Source organism: Vidua chalybeata, chromosome 15, assembly GCF_026979565.1.
Source record: "Vidua chalybeata isolate OUT-0048 chromosome 15, bVidCha1 merged haplotype, whole genome shotgun sequence".
NCBI lineage: Eukaryota > Metazoa > Chordata > Aves > Passeriformes > Viduidae > Vidua > Vidua chalybeata.
The window spans coordinates 17,787,875-17,812,925 of record NC_071544.1 but is presented as its reverse complement, the minus strand read 5'-3'; the positions used below and the strand labels follow the sequence as shown (position 1 = coordinate 17,812,925).

The window sequence follows — 25,051 nt, the reverse complement described above, 5'->3', positions numbered from 1 at the left end:
AAATGAATGAATTCATTTGTTCATTCTATCGTGCAGTATTTTAATTGACCCATTCTCGTCCTGAGTTCAAAGTGGCTCTTTCTAGTCACGTGATAATTTTCTAATAGTCTTTTTTACCACAAAATCATTAAGGTTAGAAAAGGCCTCAAGTCCATCAGTCATCCTTTTGGCCCTGCATATCATCCCTTTCTGGAACTTTCTTTTTTCTAGTGCATATTTTTTGGGGCGTAGGGGACTGGAAAAACATGAAACTATCAAGCTGCAGGTACCAGAGATTTACCCAGCACAATGATGATATTTTGTACTCCAGCCTTTATTTCCTTGAGTTCTCATTTCCGCTCCCACTGTTAATTGGTGTTCTTTGGCACCCTCTCTCTTTGTGATGTGCTGGAAGAAAAGATTTATTGTTAGGTTCTATGCCTGTAAAAAAAAGTCTCATAATTTTTTTGGCTTTTTACAGTTAAACTTGGCAGTTAATTAGGTTTTTTCTGCAGCCTTCACTTGGAATTTATTTCAATTTTTTGTGGAATCTTTAGTTTTTGCTAATTCTTTGCCCTGCTCTGCCTGCAGTGGGCTGGTTCTGGTTGCCAGTTGAGGAGGGCAGTGCCTGGTGGCCGTGTGGCTGCCGGGGGTGGTGGCAGGTCCCTCGCCCACCTGGCTCAGGTGCTCGGCCATCTGCCCCCAGGCAGGGAGGAGGAAGCCTCTGCAGCCTGGTGGATGCCAGACTGCAGGAGGTTGGGGCCTGGGGGTTTGGTTTGTTTTGAACAGAAAATCCTGCATGCATTTCTCTGCATGCTGAGTTTATCTGTGGGGGTTATCTCCTGTAACGTGCCCTGAAGAGCTGGCTTTAAATTCGTGGTCTTTATTATTACTATTTGAAAATTAATTGCAAAGAAATACATTATCTCAACCTTCTTCTTTTTTTTTGTGAGGTACAACTATATATCTAAGTCAGGACTGGTAACAGCCTAATAAAAATTCTTGCATAATAATTTGTCTTATCAGATCGGTTTATTTTGATTATAATTTTATCAGCCTTTCTGGGCTGGAAATACTCCATCCAGGTGTCTGCAGGAAGCTGAAGGCATGTGCTTCTAAATTTAAGTCAAAGCAGTTCATTTGCTCTTCAGAACACGGATAATGGGGCAAAAAAAAAAAAAAGCCAGAATATGAAAGGATTTTGAAGCAGCCATTTCAAAATTGAGACGAGAATAACAAGAAGCTCTTTGCTCCAAGGAAACAACTCTTGCTATTCCCTCATGGCAGGCTTGGCACATGCGGCCGGTCTACAAAACTTTGGGAAAATGCAGTTTATCCAAGGTCTGTAGAGGATTCCTTGTCTTTGGCAGTTGATTTCCGAAGGCTCTGCTGCAGCCAGAGGGAGAAGTGGGTCCAGGGGGGGATTTCTGTGCTGGCACTGCGGGCTTGGTGCATTTTGGGTGCTCAGGGATTCTGAACAGGTCAGGAGCGACTTGGAATGCACGACCACATGACGTGATGCCTTTACGGGCTGCAGATTTATCTCGGAAGTTCCAGAGCAGAAATCAATTAATTAACTGAGGCACCCAGGGAAGGAGCTGGGCTCCTTTGGTCTCCCTTCGCAGCGAGGTCCGTGTGGCCGCCTGCATCCGGGAGAGCCAGAGCCAAGCAGGAGACTCCATTAGGGACAAGATGCTAATAAAATCGTTGCTCCAGCTTTTTGTAGTTTGCAGTTAACATCTCTGTGTGATGTTTTATTTATTTGGCGAATGAGTTTTATGGTTTAATTACGCAGCAGTGATTTATATGCAAGGGAGCTGGCAAGAGAAAAAGTTCTTCCTGCCCAGCATTTCAAAAAAAAAAACATTTTCCCTGGCTCGAGAGATCCAGTAACTTCTTACCCATTAAATATATTTTTTTTCCTTTCTTTTGCCTAGTTTCTATGTTTGCTATTTAAAGGAACTTTTAAAGGGTGCAGTCCTGTAGATATTTCCAGCGATGGGATTGAGCCTTGTATTTTAGGGTCAGCCTCGTGAGGTACCTGCAGACATTACTGAACATTCTGAAGCATTGGCATAGATGTGGCTTCTATTAAAACATGAAGTATTATTTTCACTGGAAGTTTACTTGGCACGAATGCGAAGGTCCTGGCTTCGCAAGCCGTGCAGGTTTCGCTGCCCTGCTGCCAGCTGTGCGGGGCGGAGAGCAGCCTTTCCTCTGCTGCTTTTATCCCTGTGTGGTCACTTCCAGCCCTCACCTGTGCCTTCCCCGCCCTTTGCAGCCCGCAAGACGAAGAAGAAGATCAAGGGGCTGCAGCAGGGCGGCGCGGCGGGCGCGCGCGAGGCTCCGGAGGCGGCTGGCAGCAAGAGCATCGTGCCCGCCTCGCTGCCGCAGCTGACGCCCACCCTGGTGTCCCTGCTCGAGGTCATCGAGCCCGAGGTGCTCTACTCGGGCTACGACAGCTCCCTGCCCGACTCCAGCTGGAGGATCCTCTCCACGCTCAACATGCTGGGCGGCCGCCAGGTGGTCGCTGCAGTCAAGTGGGCAAAGGCAATCCCAGGTGAGGCACACGCACACAGGGAATGCTGCCTGCAGGCTTCCTGCTGAACCTAAATCTGCCTTCTTTTCCTTCAAAGCTGTACACGGGAAGTGTTGGTAGTGTCGGGGCTTCTTCATGGCTCAGGGACTTCCGGAGGAGAAAAGCAGAAAAAAATTGCAGATGCAAACGTTTATTTACCACTAATTAGGTCATTTTACTTGGACACTTTGACCACTGAATATTGAAATTCTTATTTAAATGGGTATTTGTTGTTAAAGTATTACAGAGAACTTTTTGTATTAGCTCTGCCTTTACCTCTGTCTGGATGTGCCTCAGATTCACAGAATGCCAGAATGGTTTGGGTTGGAAGGACCTCAGAGCCCACCCTGGCCTGGGACACTTCCAGGGATCCAGGGGCATCCACAGCTTCTCTGGGCACTAAACAATTATTTCTTGAATATTTTTAGCAATGAGCTTCTCTTGACTTCTGCAGCCCAGCATCTCTGTGCTGGCTCAAGGGGTCTGCATTCATGGGTGGATCTTTCCCCACTCCCCCTCACTGTCCAGCTCCAGGGTGGAAGTCAAGGTGTTATTTTCTCTCCTGCTCTGTTCAAACTGACTCTTACCTGGGCAGAGGGGGAGGTTTGCTGCTGTTCTGGCTCCCACCTAAGGACACAGTGAGACACAGAAGAAGTGATGTCAGATCTCAGCCTTGGACGTGACACGTGGCATCTGTCTTGGAGAGGCCAGGGCCGAGGGGAGCTGAAGATGTTTGTTCCTACAGAACAAAGGCCAGTGTTTATCTCCCTCTCACCCCTGTCAGTGCTGTTTGCTACCTGTTCTCAAAATCCCTGGCAAAAACACCTCCATGACGCATAGGTTGCCCAAAAATAACATCACAGAACAGGTCTGCCAAAAAAAAAAAAGAAAAAATCCTGATAATGAGATTTATGAGTCATAACTGTGTCTCTTTGAGCAGGGGAAGTAAATTAACAGTGGGAAAGAAAGGCTGGAAAAGTCAAATACATTTATATCCAGCAGAGATGTGACTGGAGAGGTTTGTGTGGGGTCTGGTGGACAAGGTGGGGCAGGTGGGACCAGTGGGACTCAGTGATTCTGGGGGACTTTCCCAACCTCAGTGATTCTGGCATTCTGTGGCAGGGCTGTTTGCACTGGGCACTTTGTGCTGAATTAGCTCAGTCTGCTCAAGGAGAGGCTCACATGCATACACTTCCTTCTGGGACAGGTTTCTGGGAGACCATCTGGTATTCCCAGATCCAGATTTAGATCCCATTTTATAAAACACTTCTCTGTTCATCATCTCTGCTCAGCAGAGATGTTTGTAATTAGCCAAACCCTTCAGGTTAGAGCTTATGCTCTCAATGAAAATGCCAGTCTTCTCGTTAATAGCTACATTAATAGCAACTATTCTTATCATTTTTATCTCCTTTCTTTTGTTTGCTGAGGTGGTTCCTCATGAGCGTTTAATTTGTATATCCTGCTCCTGTTGTAGCCCATCAGCCATGCTGACAGCACGCCAGCATTCCTTGCCAAACCCTTTAGCTGGGATTTCAAAATAACCTTTTCCTGGGGAGGATTTGAGCACAGATTTCAAGGTTTGACCCAGAAAGACTGGAGTCACTTTGAAACCCTCTCTTTGTAACTTGGAGGCAGAAGCTGGTCATTCCTGGTGCCTCCAAAGCCAGGGGCTGTGTTTAGACCCACCAAGTTTGTTACACGTTCATCCACTGGCTCTTGTTGGCACAGCTTCAGGAAGCAGCTCTTCAGATGTTATGAGCTCTTTAGATGTCAAATGCTTCATAAAAATAGATAAAATCAGCTTGTATTCAGGCTCTAATAATGGCTCCGTATGGCACGATGGTTTCTTGGTTAAGTGTAGGCTGGATCTGATATGAGCTGGTGCTGCAAATCCAAAGCTGGTGGCATTTTCAGACTCTTTGAGGGACCAATTGTCAGGTTTTACTCATTTCCTCCCTGTTCAGTTGGCTGTGTCCATGCTACGTGTGAGATTAGAAGCAGTTCATGCTGGTAACTAGTGTGGTACTTATTTTGTGGGTTCGGTGTGCAATTGTTGTTGAATAAGAACAACATTTGATATTAAACCATTTATTGTCTAGCAGACTGCTCTCATGAAAAGGAGCTAACCCTGTTATTTTTGGAAGGCAGCCCAGTGAATTACAGTGTATGTGAACTATAATTGTTGCCTTTTGTGATGTATCTGACTGACCATCAGTTCCAGATAACCACACACATCTACTGTGATTTTTTTTAATATTACATCTCTTTTACTCCCTGCAGTACCCGTGCCCTGATAACACAACAGTTGTGCTGCTCATAACCCTGCTCCTTTTCCAAGCCGTGCTACTTTTTTGACCTTTGTTGTTTTTTGCAACTGACACCATCCCCCCGTAACTTCTGTTTCTCCAGGTTTCCGGAATTTGCACCTGGATGACCAAATGACCCTTCTGCAGTACTCCTGGATGTTCCTGATGGCTTTTGCTTTAGGCTGGAGATCCTACAAGCAGTCCAATGGCAACCTGCTGTGCTTTGCTCCAGACCTGATCATTAACGAGTGAGTAGGAGCTGCCAGTGCTGGGCTGTGCCTGGGCTGGATCCGGGGCTGCTGAATCCTCCCAGGCATCCCACAGCCCCTCTCCTTCCCCACTTGCTTCCCCCCAGCAGCTTGCTTTGCGTTTGCCACTAAGTCAAACGGAAGGTAATTGAGATATTAAAGTGTATTTATAGCCAGAAGTTTTTGTGGGAGGTGTTTGTGCTCTAACATTCCATATTGTGACTGTTCCTGCACCATTCACTAGAATCATTCATTTTATCAGAGCCAACACAGTCACAGCTAAAAATATGCCCAGGATGGAGAGAAAAGTTTGGCAAATTGCATAATGTTCTGTCAGTTTAGTGTATCAAAGTGGCAGTGTGGCCCTATGAGTTTGCCAGAGTGAAACATTTCTGTCTGATCTGATGAAATTAGGGCTGAAAAGACAAGGTTAAAGGTGGAACAACCTGCCTGATGTATATTTGCTTGTTGAACTTTGTTGTCAGCTTTCAAGCAGAGTTGAATTTGGTGGAATGTTTGAATGTATATTTTCTTGCACCACACATCGTTTTCCTTGTATTTTTCCAGCTTTGTGTTGTGCAGTAATTCTGTGCTGTGGAAGAGGGAATTTGAGATTGTTGAGGTGATTGGATCTTACTCGTGTGTCTTTTTTCTGATTTTCATATGGAGGCAATACTCTTAGCCTGCTTTGGCACAGTTTAATATTTTTGGTCCTATTTCACTTCAAAATCAGATCTCTCAAATACTTTCTGTGTTTTAAAAAAATATAATAATTGTTACATTTTCTGTGGGATCAGCGATTTATAGTTCATGTTTATTTATCCCCTTGCTTTTTTTTTTTTCATTGTAAATATTTATCCAGGCTTTTATAAACTGTAATCATTGCCTCATAATAATAATTTTTTTTTAAAGGCTGAGGAGGAGATGGCAGGTGAGGGCCCATCTGTGTCCTTATGTTTATTAAAGTGCTAAGAATGTGTCCCTGGAGCAGAATAGTTCCTATGTGGTGGAATGGAAATAATTGATGTTGTCACTAAGTGTAATAACATCTAATTTGCTGTAACTCAGAGGTCTCCTGCTGTTTTATCAGTGGGTCAAAACCACAGAGCTTCACTGCTAGGTGTTGGAACTCTTGAAAACCCCCAGAAATGAAAGAGAATGCTGTTACAGCAAACAGTAATTCCCAAATTCCTTCCAGCTACAGTTTGGTGAATTGTAGATCAGAGTGACATTTGTTTTCAATAAAACACTGAGCTGACAGAGCACTGCAGCTCCTTCCAGTGAGCTACAGGTTCTCCATAAAACTCTCTGCTCGTAACTTTTTATGTCCCATCCCTCAATAAAACAGAGCCACCTCGGGGTAAAACCTGACAGACACCAAGGGAGACGTGAGAGCCCTGCAGGAGGGACCTTGTGGGCAGGCAGACAAAAATAAACACCCTTGGGTTTGGGTGATCAGCTGTGCCCACGTGGGGAGGTGGGCTGAGGGCTGGCAGTGGGGCTGCAGCTGCTGCCCCTGGGGCAGTGGGCACTGCCCTGGCTGCAGAGAGGGGCAGCTACTCCTGCTTAATTCTCTTGGGGTTTTACAGGGGGGTTAGAAACCACTTACCCTGTTTGTGAGCTTTCAGGGCTTAATGCTGAGTGCAGTTCAGTGTCTTCAGCTTCACAAAGGGAAACTCCATCTCCCCGAGACTCGGCGGTTCACTTGGACAGAGCTGCAGTTCCTGACTGATTTCTTAATGGGATTAATTAGACTTTCTTTAGCCTCGTGTATCTGCTCAAGCATCTGAGCAGCATCAGTCCTTCATGCATTTATCCTTGTGCCAGCCCTGTCCAGTGTGTTCCTGTGTATTTACTGCTACTTACATGGAGTAGCAACACCCAGTAGCTCACAGTCTGTGGTAGGAAAGATGATTAAATTCTCTTCTTATGTTTTAAACTGGCATGTTAGTCATTTGCTCAGTCTTCTCCTAAAAATTTAATATTTATTGAATATTCCACTTTTATGTCTGTACTCCTGTAATTTACTTATTTTTTATGGAGGTATGTCTATACTAGCTGGCAATTTTATATATATTATACATGTTTTTATACACATACACATGAAACTTGATTCAAGCTGCTGAAAAGTTTGGCAGCTGAATAAATCTTAGGCTTTAGGCCATTATTTAGTACTTGGAAAGGGTTTAAACCTGTGATTTTGCAGTGTTGTATAACTGTTTCCCCAGTTTGTGATTGAAAACATGCCCTGCTGGAACTGGCACTGCTTCTGTCTCAGCTTTCGTCCTCTGGGTATGTCACAGGGTGCCCGAAATTACAGTGAGCACAGTGACAGTGCACAGTGGTGTTCTTCGAGTAGCAGATGCCATTTAATTGCTGTCCAGCTGGAGGCAGAAGTTCCTGGAAGTCCTGGGCCCCAGGATTTTGTCTCTGGTTCCGTGCTCGTCACTGCAGCTCCTTGCTGGGAGGAGCGAGGTCACGCGTTTGTCCTCCTGATCTCATGTGCCATGCAGGGTGGCTGTGCTGCTGGCTGTGAGTAGCAAAACAACAAGTGGGGTCAGTTTTGTAAGCAATGCTTTGTCAGTTCCCTTTTTCCCCAAATTTTTCCCCCCACATTCTTTTGTAACTCCTTGTGTGGAGTCGGTGCCATCTGGATTTCAGAACAGCAGCATCTTGTTTACTGGGGTTTGGTGCTGTGCAGCTCTGCTGAACTGGGTAACTCAGAGCAGTGCAAAAACCCTGCCCTGCTTCCCTTGCCCACGTGCCCATCCTCATGCCCATTGCTGTGCCCATCCCCGTGTCCATCCCCGTGTCCATCCCTGTGTCCATCCCTGTGTCCATCCCCGTGCCCATCCCCGTGCCCATCCCTGTGTCCATCCCCGTGTCCATCCCTGTGTCCATCCCCGTGCCCATCCCCGTGTCCATCCCAATGTCCATCCCTGTGTCCATCCCCGTGTCCATCCCTGTGTCCATCCCAGTGTCCATCCCTGTGTCCATCCCCGTGCCCATCCCCGTGTCCATCCCTGTGTCCATCCCAGTGTCCATCCCTGTGTCCATCCCCATGTCCATCCCTGTGTCCATCCCAATGTCCATCCCTGTGCCTATCCCTGTGTCCATCCCCATGTCCATCCCCGTGTCCATCCCCATGCCCATCCTGTGTCCATCCCATGTCCATCCCCATGCCCATCCCGTGTCCATCCTGTGTCCATCCCTGTGTCCATCCCCGTGCCCATCCCTGTGCCCATTCCCATGCCCATCCCGTGCCCATCCCGTGCCCATCCCGTGCCCATCCCCATGCCCATCCCCATGCCCATCCCGTGCCCATCCCTGTGTCCATCCCCATGTCCATCCCCATGTCCATCCCCATGTCCATCCCCATGCCCATCCCCATGTCCATCCCTGTGCCCATCCCCATGTCCATCCTATTCCCATCCCTGTGCCCCGGGAGTGCCAGGCCTGCGCTGGGGCACAGGGCTGGGTGTTGAGGGCACAAGGAGGGCTCAGCTGGAGCAGCCTGTTCGTGGCAGTGCAGGTGTGTGCTGCCCTCCCCGAGCTCTGTGTCTGTGCCACGAGCTGAGTGTAAGCCCCGTGAAGGGCTCCACTGCTTCGTGTGGGGTGAGTGGAGCCGTGGGGCTGCTGAGTGCCCAGTGCAGGGAGGGGAGCTGGGATCCTGAGCAGGCAGAGCCCTGAGCCCTGCCCTTGGCCCCAGGACAGCGCCCTGTGCCAGCTGAGATCATCTGATGTGCCCTGGCCAGGATGGGCCTGGCTGGGAGCTGTTCCCAGAGCTGTGCCAGCACTGGGACCTGGCACAGGGTGGTGAATCAGCCTCCCTGTGCTCTGACAGTGGGCACGGGGCAGAGCCTGGCTGAGCACAGGGGCCGTGGCTGCTCCGTGCTCTGGGAACTACGGCTTGTGCAGCCTTGGCCCTGCCCAAAAGCTGTGTGTCTTCCTCTGCATCCTCAGCCTCCTGGATGGGGTTGCATTCCCAGCAGGCAGAAACAAACAACAGGCTGACCCCTTTCCTAATGTTTATTTTAACCTTCTGCCCAGAAACGGGCACAGTTTTACATGAGGAAAGCTGCTGAGCCCTGGCAGAGAATGGGGTGAAATGACTCAATTTGAAGTGTGTTAGATGCCCTTTGGTAGAGCCCAGAGGGGCTGGGACAGTGTTTGCTGCCTGGCCAGGTGGTGGCTTTGTGCCAGGTGCCCTGTGCAATGTCCCACGGCCCAGCACTGCCCTTGCTGCTGTTCTGTGCAGCATCACCCCGTGTGCACCTCGTGCTGGTGCTGCTTGTGGTGCAATGCTGAGCTGGGGCCGGCGTGTCTGGGTTGCTGGGAGTGCCCACAGCTGGAGCTCTAGCTGTGGGGCAGTGCCACACGTGGCCCAGTTCCATGTGGAAGGAATTGTCCAACAGCTGCCTTTGGAAATGCTGGGGTTGTACACTTGTGCTTGGTCTGCTTTAATGCAGTTTCAGTCGTTTGTGTTCCTGTCTTTTCAAAAGCCATCAGAATCCCCCCTGGTTTTTGCACCTTGAGAAGGGGCTCTACCCTGTTTCTACTCAGGGTTTGCCAGGGTGGTTGTGAGAGAAAATTTTATAATCTTCCTTAGGGCTGAGGCAGGGAGAGTGGAAAAGTGATCAACTTTGGAGGAATTGTTGTTTCATAACCAAATCTTACTCGTAACTCCCACAGGGATCCCATTTTGTCTCTGTGTAGATGATAATGCTCTATAGGTGATACCAAGGAAGGGTGACACGTTATTAACAAAAAATGAAGTGCTGGCATTGCTGCAGAGAGATTGTGTACTCATTGCATGGGGTTGTTTTGCTTGTCTTTTTCTCTACAAAAGAAAACCCATGGAAAATCATAAATCTGTCTTACACTCTTAAGAATTCGTCTGTTCTTAATTTCCCACTCAAAACTAATTCTGCAATATTCACAGTAACCAACTGTAAGAGCACTGATAAGCAAGATTGCTGTGTCAGATGAGGCATTAGATAAAAACAGTTCCTGTCTTGATGCAAGGCTTCATTGAAATAGGAAAAAAAAACCATACAAAAACATAATGTTTGTCATTCTGATTCCAAGATTTGCCTTTGCTTGTCAACATGATTTTCCATTTATGGTTAGAAACAAGTTTATTACAGTACAAAGATAATGAAGTTTAATTGCAGTGCTGGTCATTGCTTCAGGAGCATAGGCACAAGTATAAAGTCACTTTTAAAATGGAGAAGTTACAGGAAGATACTCCTAAATATATAAATCTTTATGTAATATATATTATATATAAAATATATATTTATATTTTTTATATTTTATAGTTTTAGTTTTTATATATTTTATATCTTTATTTCATATATATTTGTATATAAACATATAAACGCATTCAATTAGGTGCACTTCTCAAAGGTATTGAAAGAATTAGAGAAATCCCAGCTCTAGTGTGGCACCCCATCATGTTTTGCCAGGCTCGAGGAGCTCGGAGTGAAAGAATTAGAGAAATCCCAGCTCTAGTGTGGCACCCCATCGTGTTTTGCCAGGCTCGAGGAGCTCGGAGTGAAAGAATTAGAGAAATCCCAGCTCTAGTGTGGCACCCCATCGTGTTTTGCCAGGCTCGAGGAGCTCGGGCTGAAAGAATTAGAGAAATCCCAGCTCTAGTGTGGCACTCCATCGTGTTTTGCCAGGCTCGAGGAGCTCGGACTGAACTTGATTTCTGTGTCACGCTGGTGCTGCTGAGAGCAGAGCTTGCTGCCGAGTCCTCGGTGCAGACAGGCTCCCTTTGTGCAGGCACTGGCACTCAGGGTGGCACAGGGCTCCTGCTGCCCTCGGGGCCAGGTTTACCTGTGCCACCAAGGCAGTCACCTCGGGGGTGCCCTGGGAAATGGAGCCTCCTGTGCTGTGCCATGGCTCACCTGCAGCTCCTCACCTGCAGCGTGCAGAAGCAGCCCCCGAGCGTGCAGCTAGGCAGACATTGCACTAATGCTGTGCTTTTACTCCTCAGGCAGAGGATGAATCTCCCATGTATGTATGAACAATGCAAACACATGCTCATGGTGGCCCGAGAGCTGTCCCGGCTCCAAGTCTCCTACGAGGAGTATCTCTGCATGAAGACGTTGCTTCTCCTCTCTACAAGTAGGTGAACAGCTCCGTACCAAGCCTTTTACTTCTACAGAAGTATGTGGTGGATTTGCAATAGATATTGTGAGGCAGATTTATACAACGTGCTGCATGCTGGTTTTTATCTTTAGGTAGGATATGCTGGAGTTAAACAAGTGGCAGCTTCGAAAATTCTGTCTGTAGTGCATGAAAGTTCAAAGTGCAGTGTCAAAAATAGTCCTTTTAGAATATACAGAAATAAACTAACCTAAGTGATGATGTGTAAATACCTTTTACAGTGATTATGTGTAAGTATATCAAGTGATGATGTGTAAATACCTTTTACAGTGATTCTGTGTAAGTATATCAAGTGGTTATGTGTAAATACCTTTTACAGTGTTGTTTTTCCCCTCTGTTGGTATCACTGGTAGCCAGTGACTTTGTTCTCCCCTGCTCCGTGGGGCTGGAGCTCCCTGAGGGTCTGAGCTGAGCCCAGGCTCGGCTGCAACCCAGGGACTGAGAGAGCAAAGAGAGAGAGAGAAAGAGTGTGTGAGTGGGTGTGAGTGTGCTGGGGTGGCTGTGAGTGTGTGTGAGTGTGTGTGAGTGTGCTGGGGTGTGTGTCAGTGTGTGTGAGTGTGCTGGGGTGTGCTGAGGTGTGTGTGAGTGTGCTGGGGTGTGTGTGAGTGTGTGTGAGTGTGCTGGGGTGGCTGTCAGTGTGTGTGAGTGTGTGTGAGTGTGCTGGGGTGTGTGTGAGTGTGTGTGAGTGTGCTGAGGTGTGTGTGAGTGTGTGTGAGTGTGCTGGGGTGTGTGTGAGTGTGCTGGGGTGTGTGTGAGTGTGTGTGAGTGTGTGTGAGTGTGTGTGAGTGTGTGTGAGTGGGTGTGAGTGTGTGTGAGTGTGCTGGGTGTGTGTGAGTGTGCTGAGGTGTGTGTGAGTGTGTGTGAGTGTGTGTGAGTGTGCTGGGTGTGTGTGAGTGTGCTGAGGTGTGTGTGAGTGTGTGTGAGTGTGCTGGGTGTGTGTGAGTGTGCTGAGGTGTGTGTGAGTGTGCTGGGTGTGTGTGAGTGTGCTGGGGTGGCTGTCAGTGTGTGTGAGTGTGTGTGAGTGTGCTGGGGTGTGCTGAGGTGTGTGTGAGTGTGTGTGAGTGTGCTGAGTGTGTGTGAGTGTGCTGGGGTGTGCTGGGTGTGTGTGAGTGTGCTGAGGTGTGTGTGAGTGTGTGTGAGTGTGCTGGGGTGTGTGTGAGTGTGCTGAGGTGGCTGTCAGTGTGTGTGAGTGTGCTGGGGTGTGTGTGAGTGTGCTGGGTGTGTGTGAGTGTGCTGGGTGTGTGTGAGTGTGCTGGGGTGTGCTGGGGTGTGTGTGAGTGTGCTGGGTGTGTGTGAGTGTGCTGAGGTGTGTGTGAGTGTGCTGGGGTGTGCTGGGGTGTGTGTGAGTGTGCTGGGGTGTGTGTGAGTGTGCTGGGTGTGTGTGAGTGTGCTGGGTGTGTGTGAGTGTGCTGGGGTGTGCTGGGGTGTGTGTGCTGAGGTGTGTGTGAGTGTGCTGGGTGTGTGTGAGTGTGTGTGAGTGTGCTGGGTGTGTGTGAGTGTGCTGGGGTGTGCTGGGGTGTGTGTGAGTGTGCTGGGGTGTGTGTGAGTGTGTGTGAGTGTGCTGGGTGTGTGTGAGTGCTGGGGTGTGCTGGGGTGTGTGTGAGTGTGCTGAGGTGTGTGTGAGTGTGCTGGGTGTGTGTGAGTGTGCTGGGGTGTGCTGGGTGTGTGTGAGTGTGCTGGGGTGTGCTGGGGTGTGTGTGAGTGTGCTGGGGTGTGTGTGAGTGTGCTGGGGTGTGTGTGAGTGTGCTGGGTGTGTGTGAGTGTGCTGGGTGTGTGTGAGTGTGCTGGGGTGTGCTGGGGTGTGTGTGCTGAGGTGTGTGTGAGTGTGCTGGGTGTGTGTGAGTGTGTGTGAGTGTGCTGGGTGTGTGTGAGTGTGCTGGGGTGTGCTGGGGTGTGTGTGAGTGTGCTGGGGTGTGTGTGAGTGTGTGTGAGTGTGCTGGGTGTGTGTGAGTGTGCTGGGGTGTGTGTGAGTGTGCTGAGGTGTGTGTGAGTGTGCTGGGTGTGTGTGAGTGTGCTGGGGTGTGCTGGGTGTGTGTGAGTGTGCTGGGGTGTGTGTGAGTGTGCTGGGGTGGCTGTCAGTGTGTGTGAGTGTGTGTGAGTGTGCTGGGTGTGTGTGAGTGTGCTGGGTGTGTGTGAGTGTGCTGAGGTGTGTGTGAGTGGGTGTGAGTGTGCTGGGTGTGTGTGAGTGTGTGTGAGTGTGCTGAGGTGTGTGTGAGTGTGCTGGGGTGTGCTGGGGTGTGTGTGAGTGTGCTGAGGTGTGTGTGAGTGTGCTGGGTGTGTGTGAGTGTGCTGAGGTGTGTGTGAGTGTGCTGGGTGTGTGTGAGTGTGTGTGAGTGTGCTGGGGTGTGCTGGGGTGTGTGTGAGTGTGCTGAGGTGTGTGTGAGTGTGCTGGGTGTGTGTGAGTGTGCTGGGGTGGCTCTGACCCGGGCACCTCGCTCCAGCACAGCCTCTGTGTCCTGGGAAATCCCATCCCACGCTCGCAGGGTCCCGAGGGAGCTGCCTCAGGCAGGGCCTGACGTGTTCCTGCTCCTGCCTGGCACGAGGGGTTTGCTTCAGAGCAGTGACAGAGGTGCCAGCGTGTTTGAAAGGTAGCAGCAGAGCAAGTGAAGATTTGTCAACAGACTTTGGTACTGGTGCATCATCCTCATCAGGTGCCTTGGCTTGGAAGTGACCTGAAAGGTGATGAAAAGTAAATATTGTTAAGTTTATTACACTGGAGGTGTAAACATTCCTTATCTTTAATGTTTCCAGTGAATAATAGCATTGATTCTTACACAGAAATGAGAATTTGTTCACCTTGGGCTTTTTTGGGATCGGAGCAGGAGGATTGGGAGCCCCAGCACTGCTCACGTGTCAGGGTGAGGGGTGAGGGGTGTGGGCAGGGGTGTGAGGGTGCCATGGCCAGTTCCCCCAGTGCCCCACCAGCCTGGCAGTGCCCAGCACTGCCTCGCTGCCAAGCCCAGAACTGGGACAAGGGCTCTTTTCAGAGGAAACTTTCAGCCTCTCACGCCCGTGGGCTTTGTAGGAACTTAAAACTTCCCTGAAGCTGCAGATTTCAAACAGTTCCTGTTTGATTCTGAAATCTCTCCCAGAAATTCCTCAAGTGTTTCGGGTGTGGTGTAGGCCAACTTTCCTCACAGGAGCTGGAAATTTCCACGGAGAGATTTCCATGGCAGAAGTGGTGAGGAGGCAGCACTGGAGGTTTCAGCTGCTCCAGCAGTGGGGCTGGGCAGGGGCTGGCACTGCCCAGAGAGGCCTCTCCACTCGATTTCCAGTGGGAGACAATTTATCTTCATTTTGCTGAGTACATACATTGTGTGAGTGGTACATCAGGGAACTTCTGCAATTGAATAGCTGAAATTTCTATAGCTCTTTAATCCACGACTTGACAATTTAAATTTGTTTATTGTGTTTCTGTGTTAAGTTTTCCAAGAGAAGAGGAGGAGGAGGAGGAGGAGGAGTAAAACAGGAATCTCACACAGGTCTAGGCTTGCAGCTCACACACAGACGTAGCTCAGAGACCTTTTCCATGTGAAGCATTGAAACAGTTGACAGGTTTCATCTCCTGTGTAGGCAAGACAGACAAGAGACTTCATTCCAGAATCTCTCAGGTGCTGACAGTGCAGGGAAGGTTGGATTTCCTAAGGAAGGGAACGTGCTCTGTGGCCTCTGCCCTCCTGTCTGACAGGTGCTTTCGGTCACCTTTGTCTCAGCTCTTCTCTGTCTTCAACTCTCTCCCTTCCCCGAGGTGATCAGAGGCCTCAAAAGGCAGCACCTTAAGGACCTCTGGAGTCCACGTGCTCCATTTGTCCAGGTTGGTCCTTGGCCTGTGGAGGGACCAGCCCCACAGGAGGGGATAGGCACAGGGACTTCACCTGGATTTGAATGCCCAGGCCCTGGGTTTCTGTCCCCAGCTCCTCCTCTGCCCAGCCCTGTCCCCATGTCCCAGCCCTGTCCCAAACAAGCTGTGTCCCTGCCCAGACTCCCCATGGCCAGTGCAGTCTGTTTGTTGTCCAGTCTGTCACTGCCTTGCCTGGACCTGTTACTTGATCCATGTCAGGAGGCTCAGAACCAGATGATCTTTAAGCTCCTTTCCAAGCCAAGCCATCCTGTGACCCTGCCCTTGCTGTTCCCTGGGCACACGGAATTTTTACGGAACCTTCCTAATGTCACATTTCCCCAGGGCTGGAGAGCACAGCAGCTCCAGCCCTGGTGCTTCTCCATCAAGGTGCTTCCAGGGCTGGCTGTTGTTGCCTCCATGGTCCAGTTCCCTTCCCACTGTTTTTTGGTGGAGTACCTTTGGAGGTTTTTTTTTTTTTTTATTTTGCAGCAAGCCTGTGCTTTGTGTTCAGCTGGTCACTGTCCCATCCTGCTCTCTCCTTGTCTCTCTGCTGTCATTTCAGTCAGTCCAAGTCCTTTTCCTTTTGCTCATTTTCACAGAATCTCAGAGTGGTTTGGGTTGGAAGGGACCTTAAAGCACATCTTATTCCAGCCTGGCCTTGGGCACTGCCAGGGATCCAGGGGCAGCCACAGCTGCTCTGGGCACCCTGTGCCAGGGCCTGCCCACCCTCACAGGGAAGAATTCAGTATTTTAACCTAAATTTCCCCTCTTTCCCCTTTGTCCTGTCACTGAAGCTCCTGATGAAGATTCCGTCTCTGTGTAACTAGTGTAAGAGAACTTCAGTCATGCCACAGTTGAGTTTGACAGTGTTCTAAAGGTTGGTGTCCATGTTGCAGTTCCCAAGGAGGGCCTGAAGAGCCAGTCCCTGTTTGAGGAGATCCGCATGACGTACATCAAGGAGCTGGGCAAGGCCATCGTCAAGAGGGAAGGGAACTCCAGCCAGAACTGGCAGCGATTTTATCAACTGACTAAACTGCTGGACTCTATGCATGATGTAAGTCCTGACAGGAATGCTGCAGGCATTCCAGAGAAATACGTTTGGGGCGGGGACAGCGAGCTCCTCCAGCTCTTCTATTTAAAGGGACAGATATCAGGGAGGAGGAGGAGGAGGAGGAGGAGGAGGAGGAGGAAGCCATGCTCCTCTGCTGTCTCACGGAAGGCAAATTGACAGCCTTGAACAGGGTCCTCTCAGGCTGCCTCTGCAGTGCAATCCACAGCAATTAACTGTATAATTAATCTCATTTTCAGTCCCTCCAGTTTTTTAAAATTACGTTGCTTTAAAAAGGAGGAGCTCAGGAGCTGTAACTGACTTTGCAGTAGAAGCAGAAATGTGACATTTAAAAGCAGTCTTATCTCAGAGCCCAAGAAATGAAGAGTTTATGGAATAGTTTGTCATTCCATTAAAACAATGCCTCGGCACTATGTGTGGTGTTGGCAGTGATCTAATTTTGAAGGAATTTCCAATTCAGAGCGTCTCCTTTGGCAGTTTAATTCTAATTACACATGTAGCACAAAGCAGTGTTTAAGACAAGGGTAACTTTGAGACATCAGAATTACTGTTTTTTCTTGTTACTGTACCAAGCACCTGGAAATATCTCATTTAGCTGATCCGTGTGTGTGTGTTATTTATCTGCTGGGATGGGAACTGGTGCTGAATCTCCTCAGTTTGTAAAGCCTTGCACAGTCTGTTTGTTTGGTTTACATCAGAGTGCCATGGACAATAATTACTGAACTAAATGAGGATTCCTGTGCACGTCTTGCCTGAGCCCCATCCTGTGGGCAGGAGCTGGGGAGGAGGGAGGAGAATGTTCTCTGAACATCTTCATGTGCAAGTAATTCTTTGTCTTGTCACTCGTAGGTGGTTGAAAATCTTCTGAGCTTTTGCTTCCAGACATTTTTGGATAAATCCATGAGTATTGAGTTCCCAGAAATGTTGGCAGAAATCATCAGCAATCAGATACCAAAATATTCCAATGGAAATATCAAGAAGCTCTTGTTTCATCAGAAGTGACTGCCTTAACACAAAGGGTTGCCTTAAGAAACCGTCACACGATAGCTTTGTTTTGTAAAGAGAAAACCTACAGAACTTGTTCCTTTTGTCCTCGCAGGTGTTTCTTTTGTAATTATGCACTACATGTGGTTTACAGAGGGCCAAGAGTTAGGCTGGAGAAGCAGCGGATTTCTCTCGTTGGGGAAAGGGTTGGGGAGAAAGGAAAGGAAAAGAAATTGGTTTTGGCAGAAATTTTCTCTCTCCCCTCGTGCACCATCCCTGGATGCATCAAACCACCAGTGACAAGCTCTGAGGCTGTTACGAACATTCTGCTAATTAATTAATTAATTGCTGCAGTTGGCTGGAGACAATTTTTTAGGCTTTTTTTTTTTTTTTAATTTTAGTAAAGTGTTTTGGATTTTTTTTTTTTAAAGTTAAGGTAGTATTTTGGTTTATGCATGTAACCTGAAGAAAGTTTACAAGTGTATATCAGAAAAGGGAAGTTGTGCCTTTTATAGCTATTACTGTCTGGTTTTAGCAATTTCCTTTAACTTTATATACCGTGAACTCGGCTTGTTCATTTTTTCTTACATAATTTTTTTGTAATACTTCAAGATGCCTATTGTACAGCTGGTTTTTTAAGGTGGGGCAGCTCGTAGCTTTCCTAAATGACCTCTAGACAGTAAATACTCGAGTAGACTCATGTGAAACTGGGTTGGGCTTTTCTAACCTAATGCTTTCAACCGGCAAAATGGCCATGAAAATTGGGCTTTTTCTAAGGGCCAGGGTGGGTGGGAGAACACTCTCAAATCTCATTTCAGTAGATCCAGATGAAACAAATCCTTTTGGTACATTGCAAAAGTGTTGGATATGCAGATTCATAGAAAATTAACCCAGTCCTAACTGGATGTAAATGAGCAGGTTATTTTATATATTGAAAAAAAAAAAAAAAAATATATATAAGCCTGATTTTTGCATAAGATGCAACAGCCATAACGCAAAGAGTCACGGGCTGCATTGATGCCAAGAAGATCAGTCCTGACTGCCCATCAGGAAATTTTCAGGAAAATATGCATAGCTTCAGAAAAGTTTACTTCTGTGTGGAGAAACTCCGTTTTCTATACACTTAAAGCTGCCATCACACAAGTATTTCTGGAGACCCCACGGACGGGGGAGGACGCGCGAGTGCGCCCGGTGGCTGGGGTTGTTCTCCTGTAGGATTCCAGGATCCTCCTCTCCGGGGACTTGTCCACGCAGCTGGGACTGGATCTCCCAGCTCCGAACTCGCCTGGTTAGAGACCCAATTCCACATCTCCACCCTTCACTGACTGCTCCATCCTCCTTCCGGGAGAGCAGGAGAGCTCCGCTACTGAGTTCGTGGTCTTAGAGTTGTCCGTCAAACTTTCTGTCTTTGTAAGGCTGCAGCCCTTCACATTGAATTCCTGGCGTGCCATAAATTCCCATAGGCCTTGTGGATTTCTCCTTGTTGCCATTGATGAGGATATTTTCGACATTTAGAAGCTGTAGTAGCCTTTTCTACGTGCACCTTAACAGTTTTCTGTATCTCAAAACTGAAATATTTACTATGCCACTCTAAAATTTGATTTTTAACTCGAAGTGGCCAGATCGTTTGTGTAATAGAAATGAGAAAGATCGTCTGAGAAAATACAAAACCTAATATATTTTTATATTTAGTTATAGTTTCAAATATGTATAATCGGTATATTCGCTGATCCAAGAAAAAAAGGGAAGGGCTACTGCAGCTTTAAAAGCAATTTATTAAATGATTGTAAAATAGCTTGTATAGTGTATAATAAGGATGATTTTTAGATGACAGATTGCTTTATCATGATACATGTAATTATATTTTTGGTAGGGGTCACAGATATGCTGAGCGGAAACCGTTGCGCGTGGTTGGGCCGGAGGCAGCACCGGGGCTCTCGGTGTTGGTATCCAAAGAAGTGCTCTGTTCCGAGGGGGAAACCTGTGCTCCGTGGGTGTTTGTGGGGTTGGGTTGTGTTCATTGAATCACTGTGTAAAGTTCCCGTTGGTCTTGGGGGGGATACTCCTATCTGTATGGTCGGGAGCCGCTCCCGAGGCACGGCTGAGCCAGACCCCGCTGCAAAAGCTGTCACAGCTCTGACAGCAAAAACAGCTTCGAAATTGGGCAATAATCCACATCCAGGTGCCAGCAATATGTAAATACAGAGCGTGGGGTGCTCACAGCACATTTCTACATTGAGCAGACCTTGGTTTCCAACTGAAATAGGAAACTCAATTCTCATCCTTTCTTAAAGCTCTTTTTGAATGTTAAACCTATTAAGAAAGATCCTATATTCAGTACTTTGGAGTAAAATAGCATCTTTAATAAAAGAAAATAATCAGCCTCTTCTTTGATCTGTAAGGAATATGTACATTTTGTAATAGCTAAAGGTCAGGATTTTTCTAAGGGCCCAATTATGACTCAATTTTTCTAAGGACTCAATTGTGACTTCCAGCCCAAGTCATTGGGAATCCTCCCGCGCCCGTTTGGGATACAGATAGGAGTTTGTACTGGGGGGGCTGGGGGGCCGTGGGGTAGGGGAAACCTGCTCTTACTTTGGAGAATGTTTTATAAACTTGCATCCCCAGAGCCCTCGGTCGGAGCCTGGGGACAGCGTGTGCGGGTCGGGGTGCAGGGACCCCAGATTGTCATTTCTGCCAGCAAAAGCAACTGCAGTGAACTCCAGCAGGTGGTGGAGTCGGGGGTTGGAACTGGATGAGCTTTAGGATCCCTTCCAACCCAAATTCTGGGGTTCTGTGATCCCCCCCCCCCCCCCGTGAGAGAACCGGTCACATAGGAGGAGAGGCTCTCTGCCCCTTGTGTCTGTTTGCCTGTATATTCATTTTTAGTCTCTGGATTTAAGGAAAAAAAAAAAAACAAAAAAAAACAGAGGAAACTGTGATGTTAAGAGGAAGAATCGTCCTGTACATGCTGTTCAGTTTAAATTCACCAGTGAGCTGTAGCCAGCAGTGAGAAGTCCGTGTCCTGTTATCCGTAGTCCGTGTAGCAGTGGGGAGTCCCTGCACTCTGGATAAAGCAGGGAGAACTCGGCCTTGGCCCTTCAGTGCCTTATCACAAAGTGCACGGATCCGCCCGCACGGCGGGGGCAGCTCAGGACTCGCAATGGCCTTAGGGGGACACGGGGACAGGGGCGGGGGGGGCTGGGGACCGGTGCCAATCGATGCCGAAAAACGACCTCGCCATTTCCACAGGGAAAGGTAGGGAAGGAGGAAGTGCCTGGATGAACGTGGGCTGTGGGGAGCGTCCTGCAGCCGAACTCCAGAGAGGGAGGACTTCAGGGACACATGACTTAGAGTGAGGTTTTATAAAGATTGTATTATTACATCCCTGCAAGCGTTCGAGGCCTGCTTGGATGGGGCTCGGAGCAGCCTGCTCTGGTGGAAGGTGTCCCTGCCCATGGCAGGGGGGGAATAGATGAGCTTTAGGGTCCCTTCCGAGCCAGTCCAGGCTGGGATTCCATGGTGGCAGACCAGGCACGCTCTGCCCTTATCCCAGCCTGCAGCCAGGGCTTGCTGAGCCATCCATGTCTCATAGGAACCAAATTTTCCGTGCAGGTCGAGGGCCTCTCCAGCCAGAGGCCTCGTGTCCGAGGGAAGGCTGGGAGCGTGTGGCAACGCCCCACCTCCAGCCCCCTGCCCACAGCAGAGGCAGCGATGGGTCATTACTCTATTTTGTATATTAAACAAAAAAGATATATACTGGGGACAAATCCTATATCATACCAGTGTATGGCATTATTAAAAAAAAAAAAATCATTATTTTTATCACAGCAATTTTAAACAGCATTAAAACAAAAAAATAAACCAGTGACTCCTGTTTAAAAATAAAAGTTGTAGTTTTTTATTCATGCTGAATAATTCTGTAGTAACAAGTCTGTAGTTTTCACCTACTCAGTGAAATGTTGGACTGTAAAAGCTTGTGTGGAATTGTTGAACATTTATTTTTTCATTTAAATTTGCTGTTCTGGTAATACAAAGCCACACATCTGTACAGAAGTTGCAGTAAATGTGAGCCATTTACAGCAATGCCGAATAATGGACAGAAACCATATAATAAAATTCTGCTTTTTTCATTAAATGGCTCCAAAATGCTTTTGTGGAGTTTTTGTTGTGGTCTTGGAGAGGGTCGGGTCTGACATGGCAGGGGAGGGACTCTACGAATTTATGGTCCCTTCCAACTTCAGTCCCTCCTTAATTCTATGATTTTTAATGTATTTTGTCACTGCGGTGGTTCCCAACTGTCTGATACTCATCAGAATGTGATAAAAGCTCTCTCCCCCGGCAGGTGCCAGCTGCCAAACATTAGTGATAGAGGGAAATAAAATGTACTGAAAAGCCTCGGGGCTCCCCAGGTGTGGGCTGGGACAGAGGCCCTGGGCAGGGGATGGGTGGTGGGGTCCTGTGCAGAGACAGAACTGATCCCAGGAAAATGGGAAAAGGACTTGGTCGGTCAGCAGGGCTGCAAGGAGCCTCTGGCTGTGAAGATGCTGCACTTGGGTTCAGAAAGTCTCAGCCCTGGAGCAGAAGATGCTGCCATGAAGCTCCTTGCCTGCCATGCTGGAGTTTTCGGCGTTTCCAACCCCTCAAACCGCCGCGGTTTTCCCCCAGCACAGCTCAGCCTTCCCCCGAGCCACAGAGCGAGGCCTGCTGTAATAAAATCCCACTTAACTGCAGCAGAAAAGGCCGAGTTCCCAGCAGGGAATGATTTCTTTGAACTGTTTGCAATTAAAACAAAGCTTACATAAATTTCCCTTTGGTAATTCCCAAGCTGGATGGCTGCGGATGGGGGTCAGAGGCAAGGCAAGGATGGGATTTATGATAACCACGTTTGTTCGGGCTGCAGTTATGAAGATGCTGTAAGGAGAGCCATCAGCCACTCAGATAAGGAACTGCTCAGTGCCTCACGGGCTCCAGCCTCATGGTAAGTGCATCGAGTCCTCAGTGTGGTCACATCCCACCCGAAATCCCCTTTGTCCCGTTCCATTTACAAAAGCATTGAGAGCAGAAGCATCTGTGGCCCAGGATGTGATTCCTGCAGGGTTTCTGCCCCTTCCCTCTGCACCCTCCTGTGCTCCATGGCCTGGGGGTGGGTTGGGACACGGGCTGCTGCCCTCCCTCACCTGCCACCTTGTTCTGCTCTTTCTGCTTTCTTGGGCTCTATCCTCAGCTTCCAAGAAATCCGGGTGCAGCCCAGCACGTGATTGCAATTCATGACCTTCTGTTGTGTTCACATTATCCCAGTAAAATGATGGCATTTCAGACTGGTCAGGAAAAAGATGCCATTAAATGCCATTTTTACAGTTCTGACATTTAAGATTTGAGCTTTTGAGTTCGTGTTTGCCCCCGGGAGGGTCCCCAGTGGGCTGGTTTGTCCCTGGCTGTGTCCCCCCTGCAGCGTGAGCTCGTGTTGAGCTGTTCTGTGTCAGGCACAAATCCTGGGCTTTTACAGAATAAAAGACTCCTTGGCTGTGGATTACTGCTTATCCCAAAGGGGCTCCCAGATGCTCTCAGTGCTCTTGCCAAGCTCCTGCCAGGGTCCAGCAAGTTTGGTGCATTTCCTTACCAGGGTTACCAATAACTTCAATTACTGGTGAACCTGCCAAAGTCTGGCTGGAGGAGTGGCACGGAGAGGAACCATCACAAGGGAGCTCACTGATGTCCAGTGCCTGAGCCCGGGGCTCAGCTGATAAAATCCAACCTGGAGGAGGGGTGGTGCCATTAAATAGCCTTATCCAATCCATCACAGGCCTGGCACAGCTCCAGAGCATAATGAAGGATATTCTCTGAGGTCACAACAGGGAACCTTAGGTTAAAAAATAACAAGTAAGTGGAATACTTCTAATTACGGGATCTGTTGATTTGAGATCAAACCACATAAAAAGGTTGGGGCAAAACTGCTGAGGCAGAATCAGCTGTGGGCACTAATTGTGCTCCTGATGCAGGAGATGAGGTGACACTTCCTGCTGAGAAAGGTGACCTGGTGTGCCCAGGGCTGGGCAGGGGGCTCAGGGATGTGTCCCCAAGGAGCAGAGCGTGGAGGGGAAATAATCTCCAGGGATGGACACGGGGAGCTGCATCCCTGAGGAGCTGAGAGGGGAAACAGAGGCACAGGCAGGGACACAGGCCAGGGGGGCTGTCCCTGCTGTCCTGTCACCCTGGGCTCCTGCCTTGGCCCCAGCACACACCTATCTGGGCTCCTGCAAGAACAAATCCAGAATTAAACCCCAGCATTTTTAATTCCTCATTTCTCTCCCGCCCTTTCCCTTTTTACCCTTTTTGGCTCGCAGGCAGAGTTCCTCCAGCTGGCTGCAGCTGAGCCACACGTGTTCCTACCCCAAACAAACACAGCGCTGGCCTGCGAGGCTCAAACACTGCAATTACTAAAAATAATTCTTAAAAATCCACCCAGCCCAACCCAACCCTTGGCAAGTCCAAGGGAAGCCGAGGGATGTGGCTCTCACGCCCTCCCCTCCTGCAGCCCCTGCCCGGGGCAAGGACAGGTCGGGGGTCCCTGCTGGGGTCCCGGGGGGCTCCTGCTGCCCCTCGGCCACTGCTCGCTGCTGGGTTTGCTGAGCATAACAGGGCTGAAACAGCTCAAAGCTGTCGGGCTAAATATATCCCCGTTGCTGGGGAAATAAATAATAAACAGCAGCTCGATAGGGATGGCACAGAGTCATTGGTTCTGCTCGGGCTGGGGCTGCAGCGCTCCGGGTACCACACAGGGCAGCAAAACCCAACAAAAACCGGGCAAAAACAACAACAGCAGTGGCTGAACAAATAGCCCAGCCAAACACAAACTTGGCAAAAAGCAACCAGCAGTAAAACAGAGCGAAAAGCAGCATGTACATCTCCCAGAGTCGGAAATATTTGTGATAATGCTGCAGCAAAATTAATAAGCTTTGAAAAGGGACAAAGCATCTCCAGGATCTCTGGGAGGTGGCAAAGGGAGGGCAGCTGGGTCATCCATGGGGCCAGGGGAGGTGGCACTGTCCCGGTGTGGTGTCACCGAGGTGTCACTGCAGGGCCACGGGCAGGGCTGGCTGAGGTACCCAGGGCCACGATGAGCTCGTTTGCTCAGGAGAAAACAGCCCTGGGGAAAGCTCCTTGCTGGCTGCCAGGACAGCAGGACACGGTGCCATCAGCTGGGAATGAGCACTCACCTCAGTGTGACCGTGGAGAGAGGCTTTGGACAAGGCGTGGAGGGACAGGACTCAGGGAATGGCTGCCCACTGCCAGAGGGCAGGGATGGATGAGAGATTGGGAAGGAATCCTCCCCTGGCAGGGTGGGCAGCCCTGGCACAGGTGCCCAGAGCAGCTGTGGCTGCCCCTGGATCCCTGGAAATGTCCCAGGCCAGGCTGGACAGGGCTGGAGCAGCCTGGGGCAGTGGGAGGTGTCCCTGCCATGGCAGGGGTGGCACTGGGTGGGCTTTAAGTCCTTTCCAGCCCCCTGTGCCACGGAGAGGCTCACCCCAGTGGAACCTTCACTGCCAGCCACATTCCAGCCCTTCTGGGGCTCATCCCCGGAGCTCTCCCATCCCTTGTCCCTCCTGCTCTGCTCTTCACCCACAGCTGGCTGTGAGCAAAAGCTCTGAGCAATCTGCAGATATTTAATTATCTGATTGCTGGGTAAGCTGGATCCTGGGGCAGGGCAGGCCCAGGGGAGCCGCTGATGGGGAGTGATGGGGGCTGTGGGGGGCTCCCAGAGGGATGGGGACACAGCAGGGACACAGAAATCTCCCTGTGGAGATGGGACTGCTCCAAGTCCCCCACGCTCCCAGCTCCTGCTCTGCCATCCCCGCCTAATCCAAGCCA

General features: G+C 49.1%; 1 protein-coding gene across 4 annotated transcripts in view; it reads left to right on the top strand.

The window, feature by feature from the left end:
- NR3C1 (nuclear receptor subfamily 3 group C member 1) overlaps positions 1 to 21,317 on the top strand; it is a 68,339-nt gene extending 47,022 nt beyond the window's left edge. For all 4 annotated transcript variants that reach the window (XM_053956376.1, XM_053956375.1, XM_053956377.1 and 1 more), the window contains 5 exons: positions 2,261 to 2,539; positions 4,967 to 5,111; positions 11,113 to 11,243; positions 16,023 to 16,180; positions 17,045 to 21,317. In XM_053956376.1, the coding sequence (XP_053812351.1) occupies positions 2,261 to 2,539; positions 4,967 to 5,111; positions 11,113 to 11,243; positions 16,023 to 16,180; positions 17,045 to 17,197 (866 nt within the window). In that variant the 3' untranslated portion in view covers positions 17,198 to 21,317. The remainder of the gene's footprint in view (positions 1 to 2,260; positions 2,540 to 4,966; positions 5,112 to 11,112; positions 11,244 to 16,022; positions 16,181 to 17,044) is intronic.
- Positions 21,318 to 25,051: the final 3,734 nt, after the last annotated feature.